The 26649-nt window shown below is 36.7% G+C and overlaps 1 protein-coding gene across 2 annotated transcripts in view; it reads left to right on the top strand.

Annotated features, from left to right (window-relative positions):
• The window catches only part of LOC150080953 (glutamate receptor ionotropic, kainate 2-like), a 225376-nt gene that overhangs the window by 172097 nt on the left and 26630 nt on the right, over positions 1-26649 (top strand). For both annotated transcript variants that reach the window (XM_090381164.1, XM_090381165.1), the window contains exons 12-13: positions 14501-14699; positions 20309-20531. In XM_090381164.1, the coding sequence (XP_090237290.1) occupies positions 14501-14699; positions 20309-20531 (422 nt within the window). The remainder of the gene's footprint in view (positions 1-14500; positions 14700-20308; positions 20532-26649) is intronic.

The following is a 26649-nucleotide window of genomic DNA, read 5'->3' as shown; positions in this document are numbered from 1 at the left end:
GGGGATAATCATCTCCTTATCCTTGCTAGAAATATTCCTGTATACCTTTGACAAGACACCATGAGCTACTCTTGCAGACTGTCCTCACTGCTCAGAAAACTTCATATCTGCCTGCATAATTATCCCCAGGTCCTTTTCACTCTCTACCACTGTCACTGTAGTACCACACAGTTGATACGTTACTCTGGGGTTACTGCTTCCCATATACAGTACTTTACATTTGTCAAAAATAAGAGCATTACCCCTCTACTTCCTGTTCTGTCTGTCCTTTCTGTACAAAACCATTTTACTCCCCATATGCAAATTCTCAATATATCTGAGTGACATGTCTCCAATATTCCCACAATGTCTGTATTCTGTGACTTGACCAGCACTTCAGATTTTCAAATTTATTTACTATGCTCCTAGCATTAAGTGTGCACATAAGTATACATACATCTGTTTTACTCTGAGTAACCTAACACAACCCATATATTTGCTTGTTCCACGACCTACAGCAGTTCTTGAAATCCTCAAAACCTTGATTTCCAGGCTGCATCCTGTACTAACAGAAGCAGTGAAAGAATCACTTTCACTTCTGCTTGTTGCTACTGCTGCTATTACTCTATTAATCTGTGTATTCACGAGTCCTCTAGCAGTTCTGTATATCCCAGTCTAGCAGTTTTCTAGTAGCTTTAGGAAATATCCTTGTGCCCCTTCTACCAAATTGTATTTCATCTGTGTAAAAATAGTTTCTTCTGTTAACAAGCACAGGCCACACTAAGAAAGATTCTCTCCGATGAGCTTTGCATGGTCTCTCCAGTGCTGAATTTTGATAGGGCTTGTGAAGGCACCAACAATATGAGATACAATTAAAACGATGCCTTTAAACTACATACATAGTTCAAATTTATGGGTAAACTATGGTGTATCTTCACCAATATTATATAAAATATGAGTTACAAATAACAGTTTAATCTTAAATGCTGGCCATCCCATATATTTCAAAATAGTGAATAAAATTAACCCTCCCCCATGTAATAAATTCAGTTTTGATTGGAACATAAGCCAGCCAGTGTTTGGAAAGTAGACTAAAAAAATGTGGCCCTTTTGGAACATTTTGTTGCAGAAAACACATCTATTATATAGTTAAATGAATTTAGTAGGGTTAATGGACACACGAAGCCACCCAGAGATAGGGGATGAAGAATATCATTATGGTTAATACAGGATGTTCAGAAAAGATAGGGAGGATTGAAGGGGAGGGAAAGTCATGCTTGTTATCTAAAGCATTATGACATTAGTAGAGACATATGATGCAAGAAAGAAAGCTTATATATAGCAGCAGCCAAAAAACCTTCCCATTTCACCCATTCATTCACTCCAAATGCTTTTCCTGTTCTCCCTTGAACTTATTTAAGTTGTAAACCTCCACTACAACAGACAGAAATTTGTTCCAACTATCAACCACCTGCTGGCTAAAGGCAAATTTCCACACATCTATTCTACAATTGTCTTTCCTCAGTTTGAATCAGATTGGTCCCAGAGTTAGGTGAGGTTTGGTGTATGATGCAAAATGACTTGACTTTCAGTAAATGGGAGATGAGAGTGGGGATATGTTACATGCGAAACGATATGAGGAATATAACAATAATCTGCTTAGTGGATCTGGATAGGCAAGCAAGTGCGATTGCCTTATTATAGGTGACTTCAACCCTGATTCTTATAGATTGTAAAGCGGCAACCAGTAGCATATAGTAACTTCAATATCATAAAATAGGTAGTATCCAAAGAGATTTCTTTGCTTTCTAGAAAGGGAACTATAGTAGATTGAGAAATTTCTTGGGCTGTATTAATTAGAAAGGCAGCTTAAGTGATGTTGGATGTGAGTTCATTATTTTAAATATTCAAAGGTTTTATCCTAGAAACCACAAATACATTTGTTCCATTGTAGAAGTTCCACAAAAGGCAGATGCCAGAATGGATCACAAGAGAGAGAGGTGAAATGTTTAATTGAACAACACAAAAAAGCGCAAGGCAGTTTCAGGGTGTTATGAGACACTGATTTATATGAACATTATATATGTGTATGTAACAAAGCCACAAGAATAGAAACAAAAACTGTACTTATGCATGAATACAAAAAAGAGAGAATGATGAAATAGATAGGCCCCCCTCTTACTAGATGAAAGTGGTAGAATCATAGAGATTCCAACAGAATTTGCAGACAAATTGAATTTTTAATTTGCATCAACAATGTACAGTAGATAGACTGTTAAAACTGTAGGATCAGACCTCAATAAAATAAGTGACATAATGAGCTTGGAAAGGAATCTATTAGAAAAGTTACTAAAACAAAATAAAGGAAAGGCTTGGCTAGGCTCTAGTGGTAGACATTAAAGGTAGCTGCATGTGAGTGCATGAACCTAATTAAGCATGTCATTGAAATCATCATTAAATTCCAGAATGAATCCACCTGGACTAGATAAGTGCTCTTGTCTTCTCAATCCACAAGGAGGTGCAAAAGATGCATGAGTGACTACAGGCTGGTGAGTTTGACTTCACTAGCAGGTAAGATGATGGTGTCTGTGGTTAAGGATATACAGGACCATCTCATGATGAATAGGATCCTTAATGGATCACAAAATGGAACATGGCATATTTCACTTTCAAGCTTATGTTTACCTGTTTGCAAAGACATTTGCAAACAGGTAAACATAAGGGCAGTTTCAGTGTATAGAGATAAACTACATGTTGAATGTTTATTTGCATCTTTTGTCATAGAATACAGTCTTGCTCTGAGTTTTGCTGACCATGCAGGTGCATTCTTCATAAATGTGTTTCCTGACAGTAATAAAACAAAAAAAAAAAAAAAAGAAGTAAAGTAGGTTTTGAAGCATGTGTGTGTGTGTTAGTTGACTGTAATTAGACTGGTAGAACAGTGGAAACTTTGAAATTCGAAGCGGGAGAAAAGCCATGTGAGTATTTTTGAAAAGTACAAGCGATTGCTAGTGAGTGGCACTGACCCATCCAGTTTATTTGTTTTCTTTCAAAATTTTGAAACAAGACTACTTGATGAGCTTCAAAAAAAGAACCTCTGAATCACAAACTTCAATGCAATCCTAAATATGCCAAGCAAGCTAATAATTTTAGGAATGTGACCCTTACACATACAGACAATCTGTTCATGTTCCTCTCATATGGCTTGATTTAAAGTAATTTGCTTGTTTCATTTAAATGTTATGCCAACCTTTGAAAATCCAAACATAGCTCCTCAATTTTATGTTCCTTCAAGTCCATGCACTGAGGTCATTACTCCTAGATATGTTGAAGAATGTTATGCATAAATTTGTGATCTTGGTGAAACCTTTCACCTTGTGCATTGGAAACCGCTCCCAAGTTTTCAGGAAAAAAGTCTAAATGGGAATGTAGGAAATTACGCTTTAACAACATGTTGCATCCCAGCTCTCTGTACACTAAACTTAGCTCATCCGCAATTTCACTGTAATTTTGTGATTTCTCATTGCATAAAATGATCTGGTAGACATTTTTTAATGCCTTCCAGGCTCTTATTTTTGTAGAATTTAATTTTTTAATGAATTCTTCATCTTGGAATAGCAGTTTGATTTGAGGACCCACAAAAATTTCCCCTTTTATCATGGCCTCACCGATTCGAGGAAATTTGCCTCAAACAAGAAAATACTCCTTTTTTGCCCATCGTTTTTAAAAATATTTTTATCAAACTTAGTTTGATGTGCAATGGAGGCAAATAGATTTTTGACTTATCCACCAAAGGAGGAGGATGTGCTACATTTTATTTTTTATAATGAAAATCACCCAAACACGAGAGGTATTAGAACCTATAGTACTTAGTACTGTGCATAGGTTGGAGGTTGAGAAGGCAAAAGAAGATATTTGTTGACATTAAACTTGAACTTCTGTAGATTGCAAGTTTCAGGAAATACATGTGAAGGAAGGTTGTTCCAGAAAACGGCAGCTGAATGAATAAACAAGGACGATAAAAAGTTGGTTCTGTGAGTTTGAAGTTGGACAGTAAATGGATGTTGGCTTGTGGAGGCACATGTTCAGACTGTTTTGAAAGAGTGAACTGGAATTATAGAAGCCAATTCAGAAGAACAGTGTTCGTGGAAGTATTTGTAGAAAAGGTATTCAGCAGAAACAGAATGTCTATAAGACAGAGAGTGGAGAGATTCTGTTAGTGATGAGTCATTAATTAACCTAATTTCCATTTTCTGAATGGAATCTAGAAGCCTGAGAGAGGTTTTGGGGGCACTGCCCAAGATGTGGGAACAACATTCCATGGTAGGGTAGGTTGTTCCAGAAAACGGCAGCTGAATGAATAAACGAGGACGATAAAAAGTTGGTTCTGTGAGTTGGAAGTTGGACAGTAAATGGATGTTGGCTTGTGGAGGCAAATGATCAGACTGTTTTGAAAGAGAGAACTGGAATTATAGAAGCCAATTCAGAAGAACAGTGTTCGTGGAAGTATTTGTAGAAAAGGTATTCAGCAGAAACAGAATGTCTATGAGACAGAGAGTGGAGAGATTCTGTTAGAGATGAGTCATTAATTAACCTAATTTCCATTTTCTGAATGAAATCTAGAAGCCTGAGAGAGGTTTTGGGGGCACTGCCCAAGATGTGGGAACAACATTCCATGGTAGGGCAGATTTGCGATTTGTACAGAATGAACAGCTGTTTGGAAGAAAAGTAACAGCGAAAGAGAAAACCAAGTTTTTTAGATGCAGAGGAAGCAATATTTGTAATGTGCCCTCTTCTGAATGGAATCTAGAAGCCAGAGAGAGGTTTTGGGGGCACCGCTCCAGATATGGGAACAATATTCCATGGAAGGGCGGATTTGTGATTTGTACAGAGTGAACAGATGTTTGAAAGAAAAGTAATGCCAAGAGCGAAAGAGAAAACCAAGTTTTTTAGATGGAGAGGAAGCAATATTTGTAATGGGCTTGTGCCAAGAGAGATTAGAAGTCAGGGTAATCCCCAAAAGAGATATATCATTTTTCCTAGAAATCAGAGTGTCACCAAAGATAAGCATAGGAGCAGAAGAATCCTTTTTGCGAGATATAAGACAGGACTGAGTTTTAGAAGAATTGAAATTAACTAAATTGTCTTTGCCCCACTGGAGATTGGCATTTAAGGAATTGGTAGTAGATATTTGAGAAGTTGAAACTGATTGAGCAGGGCAAGGTTTCTCAAACTGGAAAGTGGAATGCAATGTGTTGTCATCAGCAATGCTATGGATAGGAATTCTGGTCAATAGAAGAAGATCATTAATATATGAGAAGAAAAGAGAGGGGGAAACAAGACTACTTGATGAGCTTCAAAAAAAGAACTTCAGGTCAAAGAACTGAATCTTAGGGAACACCAATGTCAGTGGAGAAGTTAAAAGACAGAGAGCCATATACCATCACCCTCAGTGAGTGATCAGTGAGAAAACTGGATAACCAATTACAAAAAACAGTTGGCAAACCATAAGATGGAAGCTTGTTTAGAAGACCTTTATGCCAAATATGATCGAAATCCTTTGAGACGTTAAGAGCAACTGCTTATGTTTTTCCTCTGAACTTTCCATTGAACTTGGCCATAAATGGGTAACATAAGCCAGTATATCACCAGTGGAGCAACACTGATGGAATCCATACTGGCGATCGTTGGTCGGACATAAGGTTTCTAGGTAGTTTAAGAGTTGCCAGTTAATGGATTTCTCCATTATTTTAGAAAGAGTAGAAGTAACTGCAATGGGATAATAATTGTATGGGAGAGGGGGATTTGTCACCCTTTTTAGGAACTGGCTGGATATAAGCAAATTTCCAAGCAGAAGGAAAAACATCGTTGGAATAAGAAAGTGAAAAAATGCAGCAAAGAACAGGTCTAAATTCAGGATCACAAGTTTTGAGAACAAGTGGAGAAATACCATTAGGACTTGGAGCTTTCTTAGCATCAAGATTCGTCAAAATCCTTCTGACATCCTTTGGACAGAAGACCACAGGAGGCATTGAATGGAGCATGTTGGGAATGGTGGGAGATGTTTTAATGTGGTGGAAGAAAAATGGGATGCTAGCAGGTCAGTTGTATCCTTGGCTGAAGTGACAATAGAACCATCTGGTTTTGACAGGTGAGAGCAGAGATGGGCAAAAGTTGCGGCCAATAGCTTTGGCAAGAGACAGAATGCTCGGCTACTATTAAGGCAAGAAGCAAGTTTTCTACTCTTAGCCTGTTCAAAATCTAGTTTGGACTGATTAATAACTACTTTACAATTGTTGCAAACTTTGGTGTAGGCAGAAAATGAAACTGAAGAATTGTAAACAAGCCAATTATGATATGCAACATTCTTCTCTTGAATAGCCTTAGCACATTTATTGAAAAACCAAGGTTCAGATAAAGGATGAGATTTTAAAGTGAAGTGTGGAATAAAGGATTCCATTCCTACAAGAATAACATCAGAATAACATACTGTTTCAAAACATCAGGAGTTTTGATACAGTAATCCGACCAATGAAAAGAAATCTCACAGGTCATCCCATTCTGCATTCTTGTAATGCCAAACAACATGAGGTTGGGAATAGCTATGAGATAAAGGCTCCATTGGAGAAGAGACAATCACCAAGTTGTGATCTGAGGTGCCTAAAGGATCACTCACCTCGACCATGTACTTAGACGGATTGTTTGTGAGAAAAAGATCAAGCGTGTTGGCTGTATGGTTAGGATTGTCTGGTATTCTGGTAGGTAAATGAACAATCTGTGCAAGGTCATTAGTAATTGCAAAAGCCTCCGCATCTCAACCAGCTGGGTCTGTGTGACTAGAAAACTGAAGCCAGCTGGAGTTGTGAACATTAAAATCACCAAGGAAAATTACCTCACTGTTAGGAAAGTTGGACTGGAGAAAGTCATGTTGCAAAGAGTTCCAAGTGATTAGTGGAGTTGGGAGAATGGTAGAGACAACAGATGAATTTGACAGAATGTGGTAGAAAGATTTTAAGCCAGAGAAGATTGAAAAGAGGGGATTCCAAATTACTAAGTCTCTGGAAGGGAATATCGGATTGGACATATGCACAAGTACCACCTTTAAGGTGAAAAAAACCATACAGTGATAACTGAGATTCTGTCAGAAAAAGGACATGGAGTTTCGCAGGCTGTAAGTAGAAATGAACATCATTGAGATTAGAACTGAGACCACATATATTTGTGAAATGAACTTGGAATTGTTTGGCAGGTTTAGATCTTTTCTCAGATAAGTTTTCTCTTTTAGTTTGACAATTCATGGTGTATTCAATAGTAAGAAAAAGTTGGGGAGGGATATGCTGTATGAAGTAATGAAATTTTTGGATATTGCATATCGTGGTAAGAATATACCCAGATCCTTGACATAACATGGTCTCAACAATGCTCCCTACACCACTTGGACTTCCTCCAATCACTATCTCGCAGAGGAGAAGTAGCAAGATTATACACTAGCTGATCCGGAAGCTTCCTAGAGAGTTACCAGTAAATTAGGTCTGGTGTACTACCTAGCAGCCGGTCTGTGAACACCATTTTTCTGGCCTGGTGTAGTTTCTGGACGGTCTGGCCACTTTTTTACCCTATAGTATTCTTTGCTCGCCTGTCCCAATTGCATAAGAAGCAGCAGTATTTAGTGTATCCACCTTGCAACCCGGTTAGCAAAGCTACCACTTTTAGGTTGCACAGATATTCCATTTGTATTCTTGATAGTATGTTTTTTTGCAAAATAATCTGTAGAACTGCATGGGCTAGTGGTATAAATGGTTACTTATTTCCATTAAATAAGTAAAACTGATTTCAAACTGACTTATTTCCATTAAAGGAGTAAAACTGCTTTCAAACTGACTTATTTCCATTAAAGGAGTAAAACTGCTTTCAAACTGACCTTTGTGAATCAATGAAAAGCCTCTACTGCATGGGGATATGCTCCAGGGGTAACTCTTTCATTAGTTCCTGGACATTGTTACAATACACCAAAGCACCATCCCTGGAGTAATAGATTATTATGTTAGATTGCCTCTAATTATAAAAAGACACCTTGACACCTTTTTCAAGAATATTCTACTGAAGCTATGATCCTAGTAATTGAGCCTTGGTTTTGGAGAAATCCAAATTTCTGACCATATCGTTCAATTCTGCCTGAGTGATTAAATGCAGCTTTGCAGTATCAAGAGTTTAAAAGTCTGGATCTGTACTCATTTTGGATTCTGAATTTTCTGGAGACTCCTTTTCTGATCCTGAATCAGAGTCAAGTCCAAAAGTTTCTGGTGACTTTGGCACTGGCATTGTCTCATTGTGAGGAACCAACCTTAGAGCAGAAGTTACATTAGGTTACTCTACTTTATGATTGAATTTCCCAGAAAATCTAGAAATATTGGTCGTGCAAAAGTAACATTTGTTTATGTGGTCTCGAGGATTCTCCCATATCACTGGAACAGCAAAAGGCATTGATTTATGACTACCTCTAAGCAAGCCTGTTAATATCCTTGAACATGAGCTACAGGAAATCTTCGGAGTCCATACTTTATATTGATCTTCGACCTTACATCTAAAGTAGAGTTCATAGACTTTTCTCGAAAGATGTGAATCTTTTCTCGAAAGAGGCTTCTGCTGCTATTTTAATACCACGTCTCCGCAAATGTAGCAAAAGCTATCAGGCTTATTTTGGCAAGAATGCAACACATTTCATGTACAGTTTATGTATGCACACGTAAGAACACAATTCAAAAACTCAGATTCTTAATATATAATACAATGAGGCTAAAGAGAGTGAGGCAGAAATTGTTCTACGATAAAGAAGTCAGGAGATCAAAGGCTGTATGCTATATTGGATACTAAAGAATCCCTAGGATTCAACTGGTTCCTCTTTTCTGCAAATTTAGAAAGGTGGAGAGGAGGGTCATGTGACTCAATTTCTCCTCTATGGCTGTAATGTTATCTCTTCAGAATGTTGTTCTGCACCAGTTACATGATACTGTTTCCTGTGCTCGTCCTGGAGGTCTAATTGCTTCCTTCAACACTGTGATCTGTAGATATCTAGTCATGTTTTTTAACCTATTTATCCACAGAAAAAGGAAATCATATGGTTCCAAAAATTTTTGTTTGGAATATTGTAATGTACAGTTATTAATTAATTAAAGTGTCCAAATTATGTTCACTCAATGCAGTGCATAACACACCTAATTTGATAATGTGTTATATTATCAAGTTAGGGGCACTTATTATTATCATCATGCCTTCAGTGCTCTCATTCTAATTTAATAGTTATACCATTTATATCCAGTGGACCAATGTGGTTCATCCCATTCTGCTTTGAATCATAACATGAGCATATTTTTTGTTGATTTTCTTTGTGTTTTAGCCAGCAACTTCTCATAATCTGCCTTGTCATGCTTAACCCCCTTTGCAACATGGTGCAGATCAGTTTGTATTTACAGGAGGCATCTTGTGATCCCTGATGAGGTAAACTCCTCTTATTAATTTACTAATATTATAATCATCCCATACATTTTTCATTTTTCTTTGCTGCCACTAGTTGTATCGGTTCATTGGACATATGTTTAGCACTGAACCTTGACCAGTAACTCTTAGTCGGCATAAAAAGCTTAATAGCTTCTATGATTCCTGGACACTTTCCATATTACCATTTGCATTTGTTATATTTTTTCACAAATCCTACTTAAACACACCATGATCACTGCCACCTAGTGACCTACCTGAAGATTCTTATTACATGATGAGTCACTGCTGATAATCAGATCACGAGTATTGTTTTTTATTGTTGCATCTCAAATATTCTGGTATAGAAAATATTCATCCAGTAAATCTAGAAACATTCTGTTACTGAGTAAGCAATCAGCCATTAATTTCCATTTTATATCCAGAAAAGTAAAATCCCTCATGATATGACATTCTGCTTTACTGGAATTATACTCATCACAATCATTTGGCTTATAACATACTACTCTTGTTGTTGTTTACCCAGTGTTTATGTTGCACTAGACTAGCAGTCCATGTCAGTTGAGTGTACTGGTTTAGAATCCATGTGCTTCTTAAGTAAGAGCATAAATCTCCCCATCCTGTCCTTTCTGTATACATTGTGCTCATTTTATTCAAATTCTGTATCCCCAACTCAGAGTGATGCCATGTTTTTAATGGATCTTGAAGCTGTATCTTAGAAAAAAACATAGAAATAAGTTTAATATTTCCATTATTAAATAAGTTTAATAATAAAAACAGCACAAATAAGTTTGATTTCCTAAGTAAATCGAATGCTGTGGAAATATTTCGTTCTTGGAAGTAACTTGTACTGAGTAGCATAGCCTTAAACTTAGTGAATGTAACTGTAAATTGGATGTCATGAAATTTGCTTTCACATTTAGGATATCACATCCATATCAGAATATGATATTCTAAATTACTGATATCGTCCAGACAGAGAGAGTGATTGACCAGTGGAACAACTTCCCTCTCATGTTTGTTAAGGTGGAATGTTTGTTTAAATTCAGAGTGGTCTAGACAGAACCCTGATGAAATTTGAAAGAAGGAATTTTTTTTTCCCTTCCTGGCTGATGCCACAAAAATTATGCTGCTGCTTTCCATCTTTTGCTGGTACTGAATGTTGACCTATTGGACTCTGCTTCAGAGATGGTGCTTGTATGCACTAAGTGAGATTTGCTTTCCTGTGGGATGGAGTTCTCTCTATTCCTGAGTAACCGTTCTCCCAACTCCACTAATCACTAGGAGCTCTTTGACTTCCTCTCTTTGAAACTTGACTTTCTCCAGTCCAACTTTCCTAACAGTGAGGTAATTTTCCTTGGTGATTTTAATATTCACAACTCCAACTGGCTTCCGTTTTCTAGTCACACCGACCCAGCTGGTCGAGATGCTGAGGCTTTTGCAATTACTAATGAACTTGCACAGATTGTTCATTTACCTACAAGAATACTGGACAATCCTAGCCATGCAGCCAACACACTTGATCTTTTTCTCGCAAACAACTCCTCTAAGTACACAGTCGAAGTGAGTGGTCCTTTAGGCACCTCAGATCACAACTTGGCGATTGTCTCTTCTCCAATGGAAATTTTATCTCAATTCCCAACCTCGTGTTGTTTGGCATTACAAGAATGCAAAATGGGATGACCTGCAAGATTTCTTTTCTTCTTTTCCTTGGTCGGATTACTGTTTCAAAACTTCTGATGTCAATGTTTGCTCAGATCGTGTCAGTGAAATTATTCCTGTAGGGATGGAATCCTTTATTCCACACTCCACTTTAAAATCTGGTCCTTTACCTTGGTTTTCCAATAAATGTGCTAAGGCTGTTCAAGAGAAGAATGTTCCATATCATAATTTGCTTGTTTCCAAATCTTCAGTTTCATTTTCTGCCTACACCAAAGCTCGCAACAATTGTAAAACAGTTATTAATCAGTCCAAACTATATTTTGAACAGGCTAAGAGTAGAAAACTTGCTTCTTGCCCTAATGTTAGCCGAGCATTCTGGTCTCTTGCCAAAGCTAGAGGCTGCAACTTTTGCCCACCTCTGTCAAAACCAGTTGGTTCTGTTGTCACTTCAGCCAAGGATAAAGCTGAGCTGACCTGCTTGCATCCCATTTTTCTTCCAATTCCTGTATTAATGATCTTGGTAACACTCCTCCCACCATTCTCAACACGCTCCATTCACTGCCTCCTGTAGTCTTCTGTCAAAAGGATGTCAGAAGAATTTTGACGAATCTTGATGCTGAGAAAGCTCCTGGTCCTGATGGTATTTCTCCACTTGTTCTTTGACGCCTTTTTTTTCCAAATGTGTTTTTCCTTCTGATTGGAAATTAGCTCATATCCAGCCAGTACCTATTACTGGCTGTATATGAGCTCAACTTAACTTCCAGTATTAGTAAAGCTATTGTTTAATCTGAATTCTTTTCACTCTTTTAATTATATTTGTTTTATTATATTAGTACCTAAAAAGGTACTAATATAAATAATTTATTATATTAGTACCTAAAAATATAGTACCTAATATACTAATTTATTATATTAGTACCTAAAAAGGGTGACAAATCCCTCCCATCCAATTATCATCCCATTCGAATTACTTCTACTCTTTCTAAAGTAATGGAGAAATCAATTAACCGCCAACTCTTAAACTACCTAGAAACTTTCCCTCTGATCAATGTTCGCCAGTATGGATTCCATCAGTGTCGATCCACTGGTGATATTCTGGCTATGTTACCCATTTATGGACAACTTCAATGGAAAAGTTCAGGGAAACACAAGCAATTGCTCTTGATGTCTCAAAGGCTTTCGATTGTGTTTGACATAAAGGTCTCCTAAACAAGCTTCCATCTTACGGTTTGCCTGAGGTGCTTCCATAGCCATGTGGGCAGGAGCAGTAATGCGTAGCACACGTTCCTTGATTAGACCGGGATTTGAGCCCAGGACCACCAAATATGGAGGATGCGGAAATTTCAGGGAATGACCACTGCATATCCCTGGAGCAATATGGCCTTAGTTGCTAATGCTCCTAAAAACCAAACAACAACAACAACAACAACATATGGTTTGCCAATTGTTTTTTGTAATTGGTTATCCAGTTCTCTCTGATCGCTCACTGAGGGTGATGGTAGATTGCTCTCTGTCTTCTAACTTTTCCACTAATGCTGGTGTCCCCCAAAGTTCAGTTCTTTCCCCCACTCTTTTCCTCATGTATATTAATGACCTTCTTCCATTGACTGGAAATCCTATCCATAGTTTTGCTAATGATAGCACATTGCATTCCATTTTCCATTTTGAGAAACCTTGCCCTGCTCAATCAGCTTCAACTTCTCGAATATCCACTACCAATTCCTTAAATGCTGATCTCCAGATAATTCTCCACTAGGGCAAAGACAACTTAGTTGATTTCAATCCTTCTTAAACTCAGTCTTGTATTATATCTCGCAAAAAGGATTCTTCTGCTCCTATGCTTATCTTTGTTGACACTCCAATTTCTAGGCAAAATTATATACCTCTTTTGGGGATTACCCTGCCTTCTAATCTCTGTTGGCACAAGCACATTACAAAAATTGCTTCCTCTGCATCTAAAAAAACTTGGTTTTCTCTTTTGCTCTCGGCGTTACTTTTCTTCCAAACAGCTGTTCACTCAGTACAAATCGCAAATCTGCCCTACCATGGAATATTGTTCCCACATCTGGGGCGGTGCCCCCAAAACCTCTCTCTCAGGCTTCTAGATTCCATTCAGAAAAGGGCAGTTAGGTTAATTAATGATTCCTCTCTACTGTTTCTGCTGCATACCTTTTCTACAGATACTTCCATGGGCACTATTCTTCTGAATTGGCTTCTATAATTCCTGCTCTCTCTCTCTCTTTCAAAACAGTCTGAATACGTGCCGCCACCAGCTAACATCCATTTACTGTCCAACTTCAAACTCACAGAACCAACTTTTCATCTTCCTCGTTTATTCATTCAACTGCCGTTTTCTGGAACAATCTTCCTGCATATGTATTTTCTGAAAATTACAATCTACAGAAGTTTAAGTCTAATGTCAACAAATATCTTCTTTCATCTTCTCAACCTCCAACCCAAGCACGGTACTAAGTACTATAGGTTCTAATACCTCTCGTGTTTGGGGTTTTCATAAAAAAAACAAAAAAAACATTAGCCATTCTAATGAATTCTGTATACAATTTTTCCTGAAATTACTGCTTCTTGTGGTTCAGCGAATTCAAAAGAGGGAGCTACCTGCCTGTTGTATCCCTGTGACATCTCACTGGTACAGCCAGATATTGTCATCTTGAACTTGCCTTCAGAATGTGTTTCTTCTGTTGTTTTTATAAGCTTGAAACTGATATTATTATTATTACTATTATTATTAGTTATGTGGTGCAAGGAAGCCCGAGGCTTATGTTGCACCAGCCAAAAAAAAAAAATTCCCGAGTTACCCTGAGAGAGATAAAAGAGTCAAAAGTAGAAGGGAATCACCAAGAAGCGAAGAATGATGATATTTAGCTCAGGTCTCTGGGTGTGCCAAGCCCATACTCACCAGATATGAGCCCCTGGAGTAACTGTCAAAGCTCTGGCTACAGATTACATCTCATTTGGTTTCCTCTTTTTCCATGATGCTCTAAATCTTCCAAACATCTATTTTGCATCCTGCAGATAGAGGAAACCAAATGAGAAGCATTCTGTACCACATTAGATCAGAAATAGTGCTATGTGCACAATTTTATAGCCTGATTTATTTGCTTGTTTTTCATGCAAACTAGTCAGGCTGTCATAATTTTATATTTTTGATATCATTTGGATCATGTTAAATTATATTAGGATGTAATTTTTCATGTAAAATTTTAACAGTTACACCTAAAAAAAAAAAAAAAAAAAAAAATGGTTGCAAACTTAACTTCCAGTATTAGTGAAGCTATTGTTTAATTTGAATTCTTTTCACTCTTTTAATTATATTAGTTTTGCATTAATATATGATTTTATACAGGTCTTCTTCAACTCGAACTATTGCTGGAATCTGGTATTTCTTTACTTTGATCATGATTGCCTCCTATACAGCCAATTTAGCTGCTTTTCTTACAGTTGAAAAGATTGTTTATCCTATTGAAAATGCTGAAGATTTATCTAGACAAAAAAAAATTAAATATGGATGCCTAAGTGGTGGATCAACTTATTCATTTTTCAAGGTATTTTGTGTTTTTTTATGTCTTTTTTGTTTAATCAACTGAAAGATGGGAAAAAAAAACAGCACTTCAACCTATACATTAGTAATGCTTGTTTATTGCTAGTGACACACACACACACACACACACACACACACACACACACACACACACACACACACACACACACACACACACACACACACACACAGAAATTTAGACCATTGTAAACAATGCACAAACATAGGATAGGTGCTAGGAATGAATGAATTATATTAACAAATCAAATGTTTTGTAAACTCGTGAATAATGTTGATTTACTTCTACTGAAAGAAACTTTAAAAAAAACATTAAAAACAAAAAAAAAAATAAATAAAAGTGGTGAAACAGGTCACAAGTTAACAACAAACAAACAATATATATATATGTATATATATATATATTTTTTTTTTTTTTTTCAGGCATTGATATGATTGGGCCATCTAAGGGAAGCATCTTAGAACGTGTTGAAAATTTCTGGGTTGGGTTAACTTTGTTAGATATGACCAGAAGGGCCTGTTGATTTTGTTGTGCTGATTGTGAGATCAATATCTATGGCTTGGAGAGCCTGTTACAAGATTGTTTTTGAACACAGATACCTAGATCATTCCTTATCAAAATATCAGTAGCTTTAACTTATTCATGAAGTCAGGAAAGAGCTGTAATAAAGAACAATGTTCTTTGAATGGTCTCCTCAGTCTATATAACCTCCTGTGTAATCTCCCTAACCTTTGTAATCTTCACAGAGCTTTGCAGATACAGATTAGTGATTCGATTACTCTTGCTTCAAGAGAAAACACCCAAACCAATCCATGAAGAAATGGTCACTGTTTATGGAGAAGGCTACTCAGGTGATGTTACACATTGGTATAAATGTTTAAATGTGGAAGAACCTCAGTGCATGATGAAGAAATCCCAGGACACCCAGCAACTGTTCTAACAGAAGAGTGTTGCAAAAAAAAAATTGAGGCATTTATCCTGGAAAATGACTGTATTAGCATCAAATTTCTGCAGATCTCTAAATTAGAGTAGGGTCTTTGGAGAACATCGTCCATCAACAGTTGCATATGAGTAAAGTGTCTGCTATATGGGTTCCCAGACTTCTAACCCCTTACCAGAAGAATGAAAGAGCACAATGTGCACATGAAACATTGTTGATGAGCTAGAAAAAGCAAGAGGAGTTTTTTCATAGCTAGTTTCCGTGGATGAAACGTGGCTCCATCACTATGATCCCAAAACTAAACAAATGTCAAAACAACAGAAGCTTGCAGAATCACCACCCTAAAAAAAAAAAAAGGCAATGGTACAACCAAGTGTTGGCAAGGTGATGCTGTCAGTTTTTTGGGATCAGCATGGTGTAATACTAATAGGTTACCTTCAAAAGGGTTGTACTGTGATGGCAAAGTATTATTCCAATCTCCTCATTAAGCTATGTGCCTATAAAAGAAAAACGAAGGGGAAAGCTGTCAAAATATGTATGCACCTGCTTCACGATAATGCCTCTTTGCATTCCTCACATGATGCAGTGAGGAACACAGTATTCCAAGTTGGATACAGGTTATGAATTATTCCAACTTGGAATAATTCATAATTGTGCATTTAAAGTTATGATATATAATATAATGTGATTTTACTTATGTAAAGTGCTCAACATATAGTGAAGTTTCATTATATACTAAGCTATGATCTGATTTGCATATATACATATAAGTTACCGACAGGGAAAAAATCCTCACAGAGATGCCAATTATATGGAGATGTACACAGATATTTATTTATATAATATCAGTGTAGATACACCATAGATAACTCTTAAGAAACTATGATGGTAGTGTGGGAGGCATCATTTGCTCTGTATCTACCCCGGGGGCTCACATCTGGTGAGTATGGGCTTGGCAAACCTAGGGTCCTGAGCTGGATATCATCATTCTTCTCTTTCTTGGTGATGCCTTTCTACTTCTCTCTCTCTCTCTCTCTCTCTCTGTCTCTCACACTCACACTCACACACACACACACACACACACACACACACACACACACACACACACACACACACACACACACACACACACACACAGGGGGTAACTCGGGAATTTATTATTTTTTTTTTGGCTGGTGCAGCATAAGCCTCAGGCTTCCTTGTACCATATGGATAATAATAATAATAATAATAATAATAATAATAATAATCTCATATTGCACTCTTCCTTCACAATGAGTTGCCATGATATTGTACTACCTCAAATAGGTAATGCTTCACTGATAGAGAAGACTATTGTTACTTATTCTCAGTGAGTACCACCACCCAGATGGCACCATTTCAAAGCTATTGGCCTATCATGAGATACAGAGCAAATGATGCCTCCCACACTACCATAGTAGTTTCTTAAGAGTTATCTATGGTGTATCTACACCGATATTATATAGATATTAAACTCTTACTCTTAACTTATTATGCTTGTGCGTTTAGTTATTTTTAAATATTATCATGGAAACCTTTTGGCATCTCTCATATTGTGTGATTATCTTCACAACTGGGTTGTCATTTCTGCAATACCAGGATACCTGCCCACCCACTGATGATAAGCCAATAGCTTTGAAATGGTGCCGTCTGGGTGGTGGTACTCACTGAGAATAAATAACAATAGTCTTCTCTATCAGTGAAACATTACTTATTCGAGGTAGTGCAATACCATGCCAACTCGTTGCGAAGGCAGAGCACAATATGAGATACAGAGCAAATGATGCCTCCCACACTACCTAGTTTCTTAAGAGTTATCTATGGTGTATCTACATCGATATCATATAGATATTAAACTCTTACTCTTAATGTATTATGCTTGTGCATTTAGTTATTTTTAAACAGATATTTATTATATTTATGAGTAAATATTATATAAATGACTCTGTCTATTGAGTCAGACAGCTATACGATAACAGTATACAACACTTATCCTGTTATGGCAAAACAAGGCAAAAAGAAAGACAGAGATAGAGAGAAATATGGGGGAGTGGCTTACTTTAATTTAAAATAATAAATAGAAAGTACAAAATCAAAAATTTTATGCAGTCATTCAATAGACAAAAAAATCATATTTAACAGTGTGATATAACAAGTTTAGGACTTTATTTCTGTAATCAGTTGTTTTGACTCAAACAGCAATTATATTTGTGTTGAATTTATTGATGATATTCATTGATTGATGTTATTTGGAAAGATTCTATCCATTGAATGAATTCTAGAAGATAAACGAACTAATTTAGGAATGTGAAGTGTGTCAGCTAAGTTTGTGCCTTGCATCCTCACTGATAATCACAGACAGCAGAAAGCTCCCACACGTCAGGATCTTCATCAGTATGGTGCTACTGCTGACCTACACTTTATCAGATAGCTTTCCTCCATTTTTTCCCCCATCATTGCTGTTGATGAATTGTGGGTGTGTATGGCCATTACCTGCAAACAAAAGCTCAGTCCATTAATGGAAGTTTACCTTCGAAAAGGCCCAAAAAAAGTAAGACAATCTCGAATGTGAAGATCATGCTTATTGTATTTTTTGACATGCAGTGCATTGTTCATTATAAATTTGTTCTATATGGTAAAATAGTTTGTTTGTTTGTTTGTAGGCTTTACGGTGCAAGGGCAGTAAGGCCATAATGCATCTTGGTCAAACAGTGAACAAAGAACTACAAAACAATTATACAGTAACTGCATGATATTATTCAGAGAAAATGGTGGGAAAAGTGGGCTTCAGGGAATTGCCTGCATTGTGATAACACCCCTTACACTTAGTGCTTTACATTCAAGAATTTGTTGCAAAATACTCCATTTAAGTTTAGCTCCCTGTGATTTCTTTTTTTTTTTTTTTTTCCGTGTTGTTGTTGTTGTTGTTGCTCTTCTTCTTTCCCAAGCTTAACCTGTAATTGGTCATGCCAATGTTATTTTTTAAATATATGTGCACTCGGGTTAAATGGGTTAAAAGTTACCCCAACATGAGCCTCTCATTACTTCATTTGCAGGTAGTAATTTTGTGGAATCTTGCTAGCCAAACCGAGCATGCTGTTTACCTGCTGTTTAAGAAAGAATGCAATAAACTGGAATGTGTGATAGGGAAGTCCGTTATTGGCAAGATTGCAAACCACAATCCAATTGGATTATGGAAGAGTTGTGTTTGGGGGGGGGAGAGAGAGAGAGAGAGAGAGAGAGAGAGAGAGAGAGAGAGAGAGCTGTTTGGAAGATAAAAGGGAAAACATTCCAACACTCTCTGTCTTTAAGGATGCAGACTTGGCTGTCATTGATACATAAGCAGCAGTTGCTCTTAATGTAAAGAAGTTGGTGGACCAGAAAGGACTCTTTATATGCCACCCTTTATACTCTTTATACAGCCTTCTTAAGTAAGAAGCTGTTTTTTTTTTTCATTTTTCTTTTTTGAGAGCATTTTGTGGGATTCAGAATACTCCAGCAGTGGCTGCACACAGAAGTGTGAAGGGTTGGATGAGAAGTGTTGATCTCGAGAAAATTTTATTAGTGTCAACACCACACACAATTACTGGATTCTTCTTTTTACATTTAATGAATTATATGCTGTTATTGAGTGCCTCCTTCATCTCTATCTCTTTTTTTTGTGTTTCTTAAAAAAATCTTTATATTCTTCCTTCACCACGCTAGTCCAATTTCATTTCATCTTAAGTTGTTTTGAGATTTTGAAAAATGTTTCTGACAATAAAATTCATTGGCAGATGGTTAGTGGAAGTCATCATCAAGAGAGGGACTTCAGCTAACCAACAAGTGCTGTAGGTTGCTAATTGCATCATTTTTATTTTAGTCTAACTGTTAATTCTCACTAGGAATTGGTTTTTTTTGAAATATGATCTTGATCATGTTTATACATTGAAATTTTTAATACATTTAAGAATTTTTTTTTTTATTTAAATGATGCAGATTTTTTTTTTCAAGATTTTTTCTGATGTGCTGGGTTGGAGGGGGGTGGCATAACTTGAAATTGAGAAAGGATGGTTGCAGGGTGTGTAGAAATTTTGCCTTCATCAGGGTAGTTGATTTTTGGAATAAACTTCCATGTGGTGTTGTAGAAGCGATTAGTTTGAATAAATTCAAGGAAAAACTAGATAAACTATTAGAGTGGATGAACAAGTGATATGGAAAGTGTTTTTTTTTTTGCTAATGTTGCATAAGCTTGCTTTCTTGCGTTGTTTGCCACTACGCTTGATTTTACAGAACTTGGAGAAATCATTTATCAATTTCACAATCCTGGAATGAAATATTTTTCTGAAAACAGGTTTTTATGTTTTTGTAAAATTTCATTATTTCAAATATTTTAAGTTCACAGTGTCATTAATTTGGAATTGCATTTAAAATTATGCATGAGACATTTTAAAATATAATTGGTGTGATAATTGATTTAGTCTTTGAAAATTTTATTTGATGTGTCATTTTTGAATTTGGAACCATTTTCCACCCTCCATTGATCAAAAATTCATTGAAAATTAATCATGCGTTTTTTGATAATTTTTGAAGTAAAATCAAATATTTTTAAGAAATATAAATTTAAAGCATTTGTATTTCATCATATATTTAGGATTCTAAGATAGAAACTTATCAACGAATGTGGGAATTCATGAATTCTCACAGTGAAGTGTTTGTACGCTCTAATGACGAGGGTAAAAGCCAAGTAGCACGAGGTGATTATGCTTATCTCATGGAATCAGCATCCATTGAATATACCATAGAGAGGGAATGTAACTTAACCCAAATAGGAGGTCTTCTGGACACAAAGAGCTATGGAATTGCAACAAAGAAAAGTAAGTTATACTTTTAGGTGTTTCTTGAAATTTTTTTTTACAGTGTAATTAAATAAAATCTGATGCGTATTATTTAAATATATTCTGCTTCTTTGCAGGCTGAAGTGATACCCATAATTACCATATGACTCTACAATAACTGTCTTCTCTCTCCTTTCATCTTTTAATATAAACTCTAAGGCCATTGCAAATAACAGATAGCATTCCTCCATCTTTTAAATGATTGTTCAGCCTATACCCTTGACTGAATTTTTATTGTTGTTTAAGTAAGTTGTCTTCCTCAACACATTTATTCCATTTGATTCATCTTATTCTGAGTCAGTTATGTAGTGATTGACTGTTACTTAATTTTTATTGTCACTTTTCTTGTTTGATCCAGTTCCCTTCACAAGCATAATAAAGCATTATAAAGCATTTTTACCTTTTGTTTTTATGATAATCCAAAACATAAAAGGTTTTTAAAACTTATAATGCTCTATTATTACCATGGGTGGGTTAATGGTCAGAAAGAAGCTTAAATAATTGTCTGATGTAAGAAAAAAATCAATCACTACTTTAAACATAAAATCTATGTATGAGATGGATGACGTGGACAATTTTATAGATTGTTCATTATGTAAAATAAGAGCAATGCTTGAGAATGTCTTTGTATACCTTTATGGTTGCAGATTTTTCATGGTCTTGTTGTGTACATTTTAAAAAATGCCTCAGATGTTTGGTGCATTGTTGGTCTTACATAACAGATGTACACTCTGGCGATTTGCAAATTAAAAGTTGTGTGATCCATTGTGAAGTGTGAAAAAAAGGAGGTTCCTAAATTGTTTGGTATAGTCTGAGTGCATACAAATTACAAACTATATGAAGTGAATGCACTATTCAGTTGACTCTTCAAGATACTGCATATGGAGTTGTCGAGCAGCTAAGCCTTTGCTGCACACTGAAGTGAGGGCAAGGTATTATTACAAGTCTTTGAGCTAAGAAAGGAAATCACATTTTTGTGGATCAAAAAAATTAAGTTAGAAGAGGTGTATGACAATACTAATTAGCATGTATGGTTAGCTGTATTTGGACTACTGTATTAACTGAATTTGCAATAACAAGAGCTCATTTACTTTATCCTTCAACCCTGTCAAGATATATGCCTTCTAAAAGAAGTAAATGATTTGTAAAGATAAATAAAAAAGCCAGAAACAAAATGGATTGATGAAATAAGTGAGATGTTTCCACGCTTTTTTGTTTGCAGCGTATAAATATATACTGCCAAGACTTAAATATTGTTGTGTATGAATTTAAGTCTTGTCCATTGCCAAAATAAACTTCTAATTGAAATTACAAGAAACACTATACTGTATTACAAACAAATGAAGGAAACAAATGCATTTCTGAAATGCCAACCCCCAGAAATGTGAAATGTGATTCCCAGAATTAGCTGGGAATTCTATTTAAATCTGAGGAACTGCAAGAACGAATAATTTCGTGATACGATTAATTATAGTTTTGGGGGGTATAAGATATATTTACAATGAAACAGGCATTCCTAAATTACTGATAAGAAAAAATATTATATAGATATTATAATATTTAACCATAATGGCCATATGGTTCAAGGAAGCCTAAGGCTTATCTGCACCAGCCCAAAAAAAAAAAAAAAAGAGTAAAATAAAATTAATTAATAAATAATAAAAGAAATGGAAATAGGCAACCTATGCATTTCCCTCCTTCCATAGGTAATTATCCAGCTGACCTTTGAATTTCCCCAAACTGTTGGCCTCTACCACCCATGTATGTAACTTATTCCAGTAATTTATGACTCACTCGCTAAAATAAAACTTCCTGCAATCCAGTCTAAACACTCCCCCCCCTCCTGTAACATGAAATTATGGCCCCTATTTCTAGAATTATTTATAACCAAGAAAATTTTGCCCCCATTCATTTTACTTTTGCTGCTCAGAGCCTTAAACACCTCTAAGGCCTAGTTTCCAAGCCATGCAACCCACATATTCAGTGTTTCCTCATATGGACGCCCTTTTGCCGATCTTACCAGGTGAGTTACCTGACGTTCGACCTTTCAAGAAGCTCAATGTCTTTATTTAGGTGCATTCTCCATATTTGAACACAGTATTCCAAGTTTGGTCTAAAAATAGCCTTATATAACAGGATTATGACTTCCTTATCTCTACTAGCAAATATTTGATAAATCGTTGATAGGGCACCATGGGCCTTCCTGTCAGCCTGTCTACAATGCTCAGAGAACTTCATGTCTGACCATATCGTAGCTTGCTTCCAAGTCCCTTCTTTTACTACTGATTTTCATTCAACTCCACCAAGGTATATAAAGGCGCCTCTGTAGCCAGGTGGGAAGGAGCAGCAGTGCGTAGCACACGCTTCTTGATTAGACCGGGGTTCGAGCCCGTCACCACCAAATACGGAGGATGCGGAAAGGTCAGGAATGACCACCGCATATTCACGGAGCAATATGGCCTTAGTTGCTAATGCTCCTAAAAACCAAAATAACAACATAACAACAACAAGGTATATAAGTTATTCTGAGGTTGCTGTTCCCCAGATGTAAGACTTTGCATTTTGCTGAATTAAAGCATAGCTGCCACTTTTTAGTATTAGCATTAGTACAGGCATATGATGCAAAAAAGCATGCTTATACAGCATCAACCAAAAAAAAAAAAAAACAAATCCCATTTTACATATCCATTTACTCTAAAAGTTTGTCGAGTTCTTCCTTGATTTTATTTAAGGTACCAACATGCACAACAACAAAAGAAATTTTGTTCCAGCAATCAACTACCTGCTGGCTAAGTGCAAATTTCCCCACGACTTTCTACAATTGCCTTCCCACACAATTTGAATTTATGACCCTAGATTGATAATCTGAGCAAGAGGAAGAATCCCATAAGCAGTGAGCCTGCTCAAACCATTCTGGGCCTTATACACCTTGATTGACTCACCTCGCAGGTGCCTAGTCTCCAGACACTGAAATTTGCAGAACTTAAGCCTTTCTTGGTAAGAGGACCTCTTCGTTCCACTCACCAATCTTGTTGCCTTCTCTGTATTCACTCAAGCAACTCTATATCCTTCCTAAAATGAGTCCTCTGGACCTGTACACAAGGTGAGGCCTGATCATTGCATTTACAAAGGGATAATCACCTCCTTTTCCCTAATAGCAGAATTCCCATATATCATTGACAAAACCCCATGACCTGCTCTGGCAGCCTGTCTGCACTGCTCAGAAAAATTAATATCTGACTGCACAATTACCCCCAGGTCTCTTTCATTCTCTACCACCCCGAGTGTAGTACCACACAGTTGGTACATTTCTCTGGAGTTACTGCTACCCATATGCAGTACTTTGCATTTGTTAATGTTAAATTTCAGTTGCCACTTTTCAGCCCATCTGCCCAACTTTTCTAGATCCTGTTGCAATAGCATACTGTCATTAACAACCCTGCTAACCTTTGTATTATCTGAAAACTTCCACATTTAACCTGATATACCTTCATCAATATCATTGATAAATATAGAAAACAACAATGGACCCAACACCAAACCCTGGGGGACTCCACTATAGTTCACGAAGAGCAGTGTCCATTGATTACTACTCTCTGTCTTCTCTCACTCAACCATTCTTTTATCCATTGCAGCAACTTGCCCTTAATGCCATACTGCTCCAATTTGTACAGTAGTCTTCCATGTAGAACATGGAAGACTATATAGTAGTCTTCCATGTTATATTATAGTATCAAAAACTTTCCTGAAATCCAAATATATGATATCAAAATTATTCCCTGCATTCAGTTCCTTTGTGACCACATCACAGTATTCAATCAAATTGGTCAGACAAGACTTCCCCTTAACAAACACATGCTGTGTCTGAATTATTATTGCAGTCTTGTCTAGATGATCCTGCAATGCTTCTTTAACCAGTGATGCCATTATTTTCCCTGGAACAGAAGTAAAACTAACACATCTGTAATTACTCCTGTCAACCTTTGATCCCCTTTGTGAATTGGAGCTACATTTGAACATCTCCAGTCTGTGGGGACCTCCCCTGAGTCCAACAATACTCTTATAATTATGGCTAAGGGTTTGCTTACTTCCTTTCCAGCCTCCGTTAATATAACTTGATAGATGCCATCCACCTCAAGTGCCTTTCTTATGTTTAACTTCATCAATTTCTCCTCCACTTTACTCTCAGTTATTACAAAATCATTCAGCTCACTGTTAGTGTTTAATAAGCTTCTGTTCTTCACTTCCCTGCAGAATTCCTCATGTGTGAATGTAGATGCAAAATACTCATTCTGTTTGGCAGCTATCTAAGTAGGATTGTCTACAGTCAAACCATCAATATCAAGCAGACCAATCTGATTCATCCTCTTCCTTATAGAATTTATAAATTAAAGAAGTCTTTGCTGTTTTTCTTTGCACCCTTTGCCAAAGATTTCTTGTAATCTGCCTTTGCTTACCTAACATCCTCTGTGACTTGATTACAGAACTAGCTTATATACACCATAGGCTTCTATGTCGTCTGATAATTTATATGCAACCCATGCATTTTTCTTCTCTACTGCGAGTCTCATTATTTCATTTGACATCCATTTGAGCCTAAACCTTGAACAATATTTCTTAGTTGGTATGTAAAGCCTAGTAGCTTAATTCCAAGATTAATTCCTTGAATGCTTCCCATTTAGAATTTCCTGTTGGTAACATCATCAGTTGGTCCAACTGTATTGAATTTAAAAACTTTCTGAGACCACTATAGTCACCTTTACGAAAGCAAACACTCTTCACTTTTCCCCTGATGGTAGTTACATCTTTGAGTAAATCCCACATCAGCACACTGCGATCATTGCAACCTAGTAATTCCTTTATATGTAAATTCTTAATGCATGAATAATCACTGCTGATAATCAAATCAAGAGTATTACTCCCTCTTGCTGCCTCATTAATGTGTTCCTGTAGAAAATGCTCATCCAATAAATCCACAAAAGTCTTGCTAGTGTACAAGTGACCAACCCACAAGTTACAGTTAATATCTGGAAAGTTAAAATCCCCCATTTTAATAAGACATTCTGATTTACTGGCCCACTCTGTTTCTCTGTATAGTTTTCCCTTGTACTAATCGGAGTCATCAGGCCTATAACAAACTCCTACCCTCATCTTTGCCTTCCCGGTGCCTATGTCACACCAAAATGACTCAACATTGCACTGTCCATCTAGTTCAACTGGATGCACTTCCTTAGATTTTATGTGTTTCTTAACTAACAGAATAACCCCTACTCCCTTCATACCCTGTCTATCTTTTCTGTGCATATTATACTCCCCCACATTGCTTATATCTGTGTGATGCCATGTCTCTGATAACCCAACAATATCTGCCTTTTATGTCTTGACCAGCACTTCCAATTCATCAAATTTATTTGCTGTACTCCTAGCATTGGTGTACATGAACCTGTTCTTACTCCTAGTTAACCTAACACAGTCCATGTATTTACTTATTTCACGATGACTCCAGCAGTTCCTGAAATGCTCAGCAACTTGCTTTCCAGGCTGCTGCTCATTCCAGTAGAAGCAGTGCAAAAATTACTTCCACCTCTATCTGCGGCTACTGTTAATCTATTAGTCTGTCAGTTCCTCCCCAAGCTAGCAGTTTTACGACCCACCTAACATTGCCTTGTAGCATTAGCAAATATTCTTGCAACCTTTCTATTTTAAGTGTATCCCATCCATGTAGAAGCAATCTCTCCTGTTAACAAGCATAGACCATGCTCAGAAAAATTCTATCCCATGATCCTTGCACAAACTCTCCATGGCCAAAATATCATGAAGGCATATCAGTGATAAATCTATGATAAATATAAAAAACAACAATGGGCCCAACACCTAACCCTGGGGGACTCCACTAATAACATTAGTCCATGTCCACTGATTACTGATCTCTGTCTTCACTCACTTAACCATCCTTTACAGTAGTCTTCCATGTGCAACAGTATCAAAAGCTTTCCTGAAATACAATATCAAAATTATTTTTTGCATTCAGTTCTTTTGTGCCCACGTCATATTATTGAATCAAACTGGTCACACAAGACTTCCCCTTAACAAACCC

The sequence above is a fragment of the Mastigoproctus giganteus genome, chromosome 9 (assembly GCF_048544385.1).
Source record: "Mastigoproctus giganteus isolate SK-2022 chromosome 9, ASM4854438v1, whole genome shotgun sequence".
NCBI classification, from domain to species: Eukaryota; Metazoa; Arthropoda; class Arachnida; order Uropygi; family Thelyphonidae; genus Mastigoproctus; species Mastigoproctus giganteus.
Note: the sequence above shows the minus strand (reverse complement) of the source record. Positions and strands in the feature narration are given on the sequence as shown.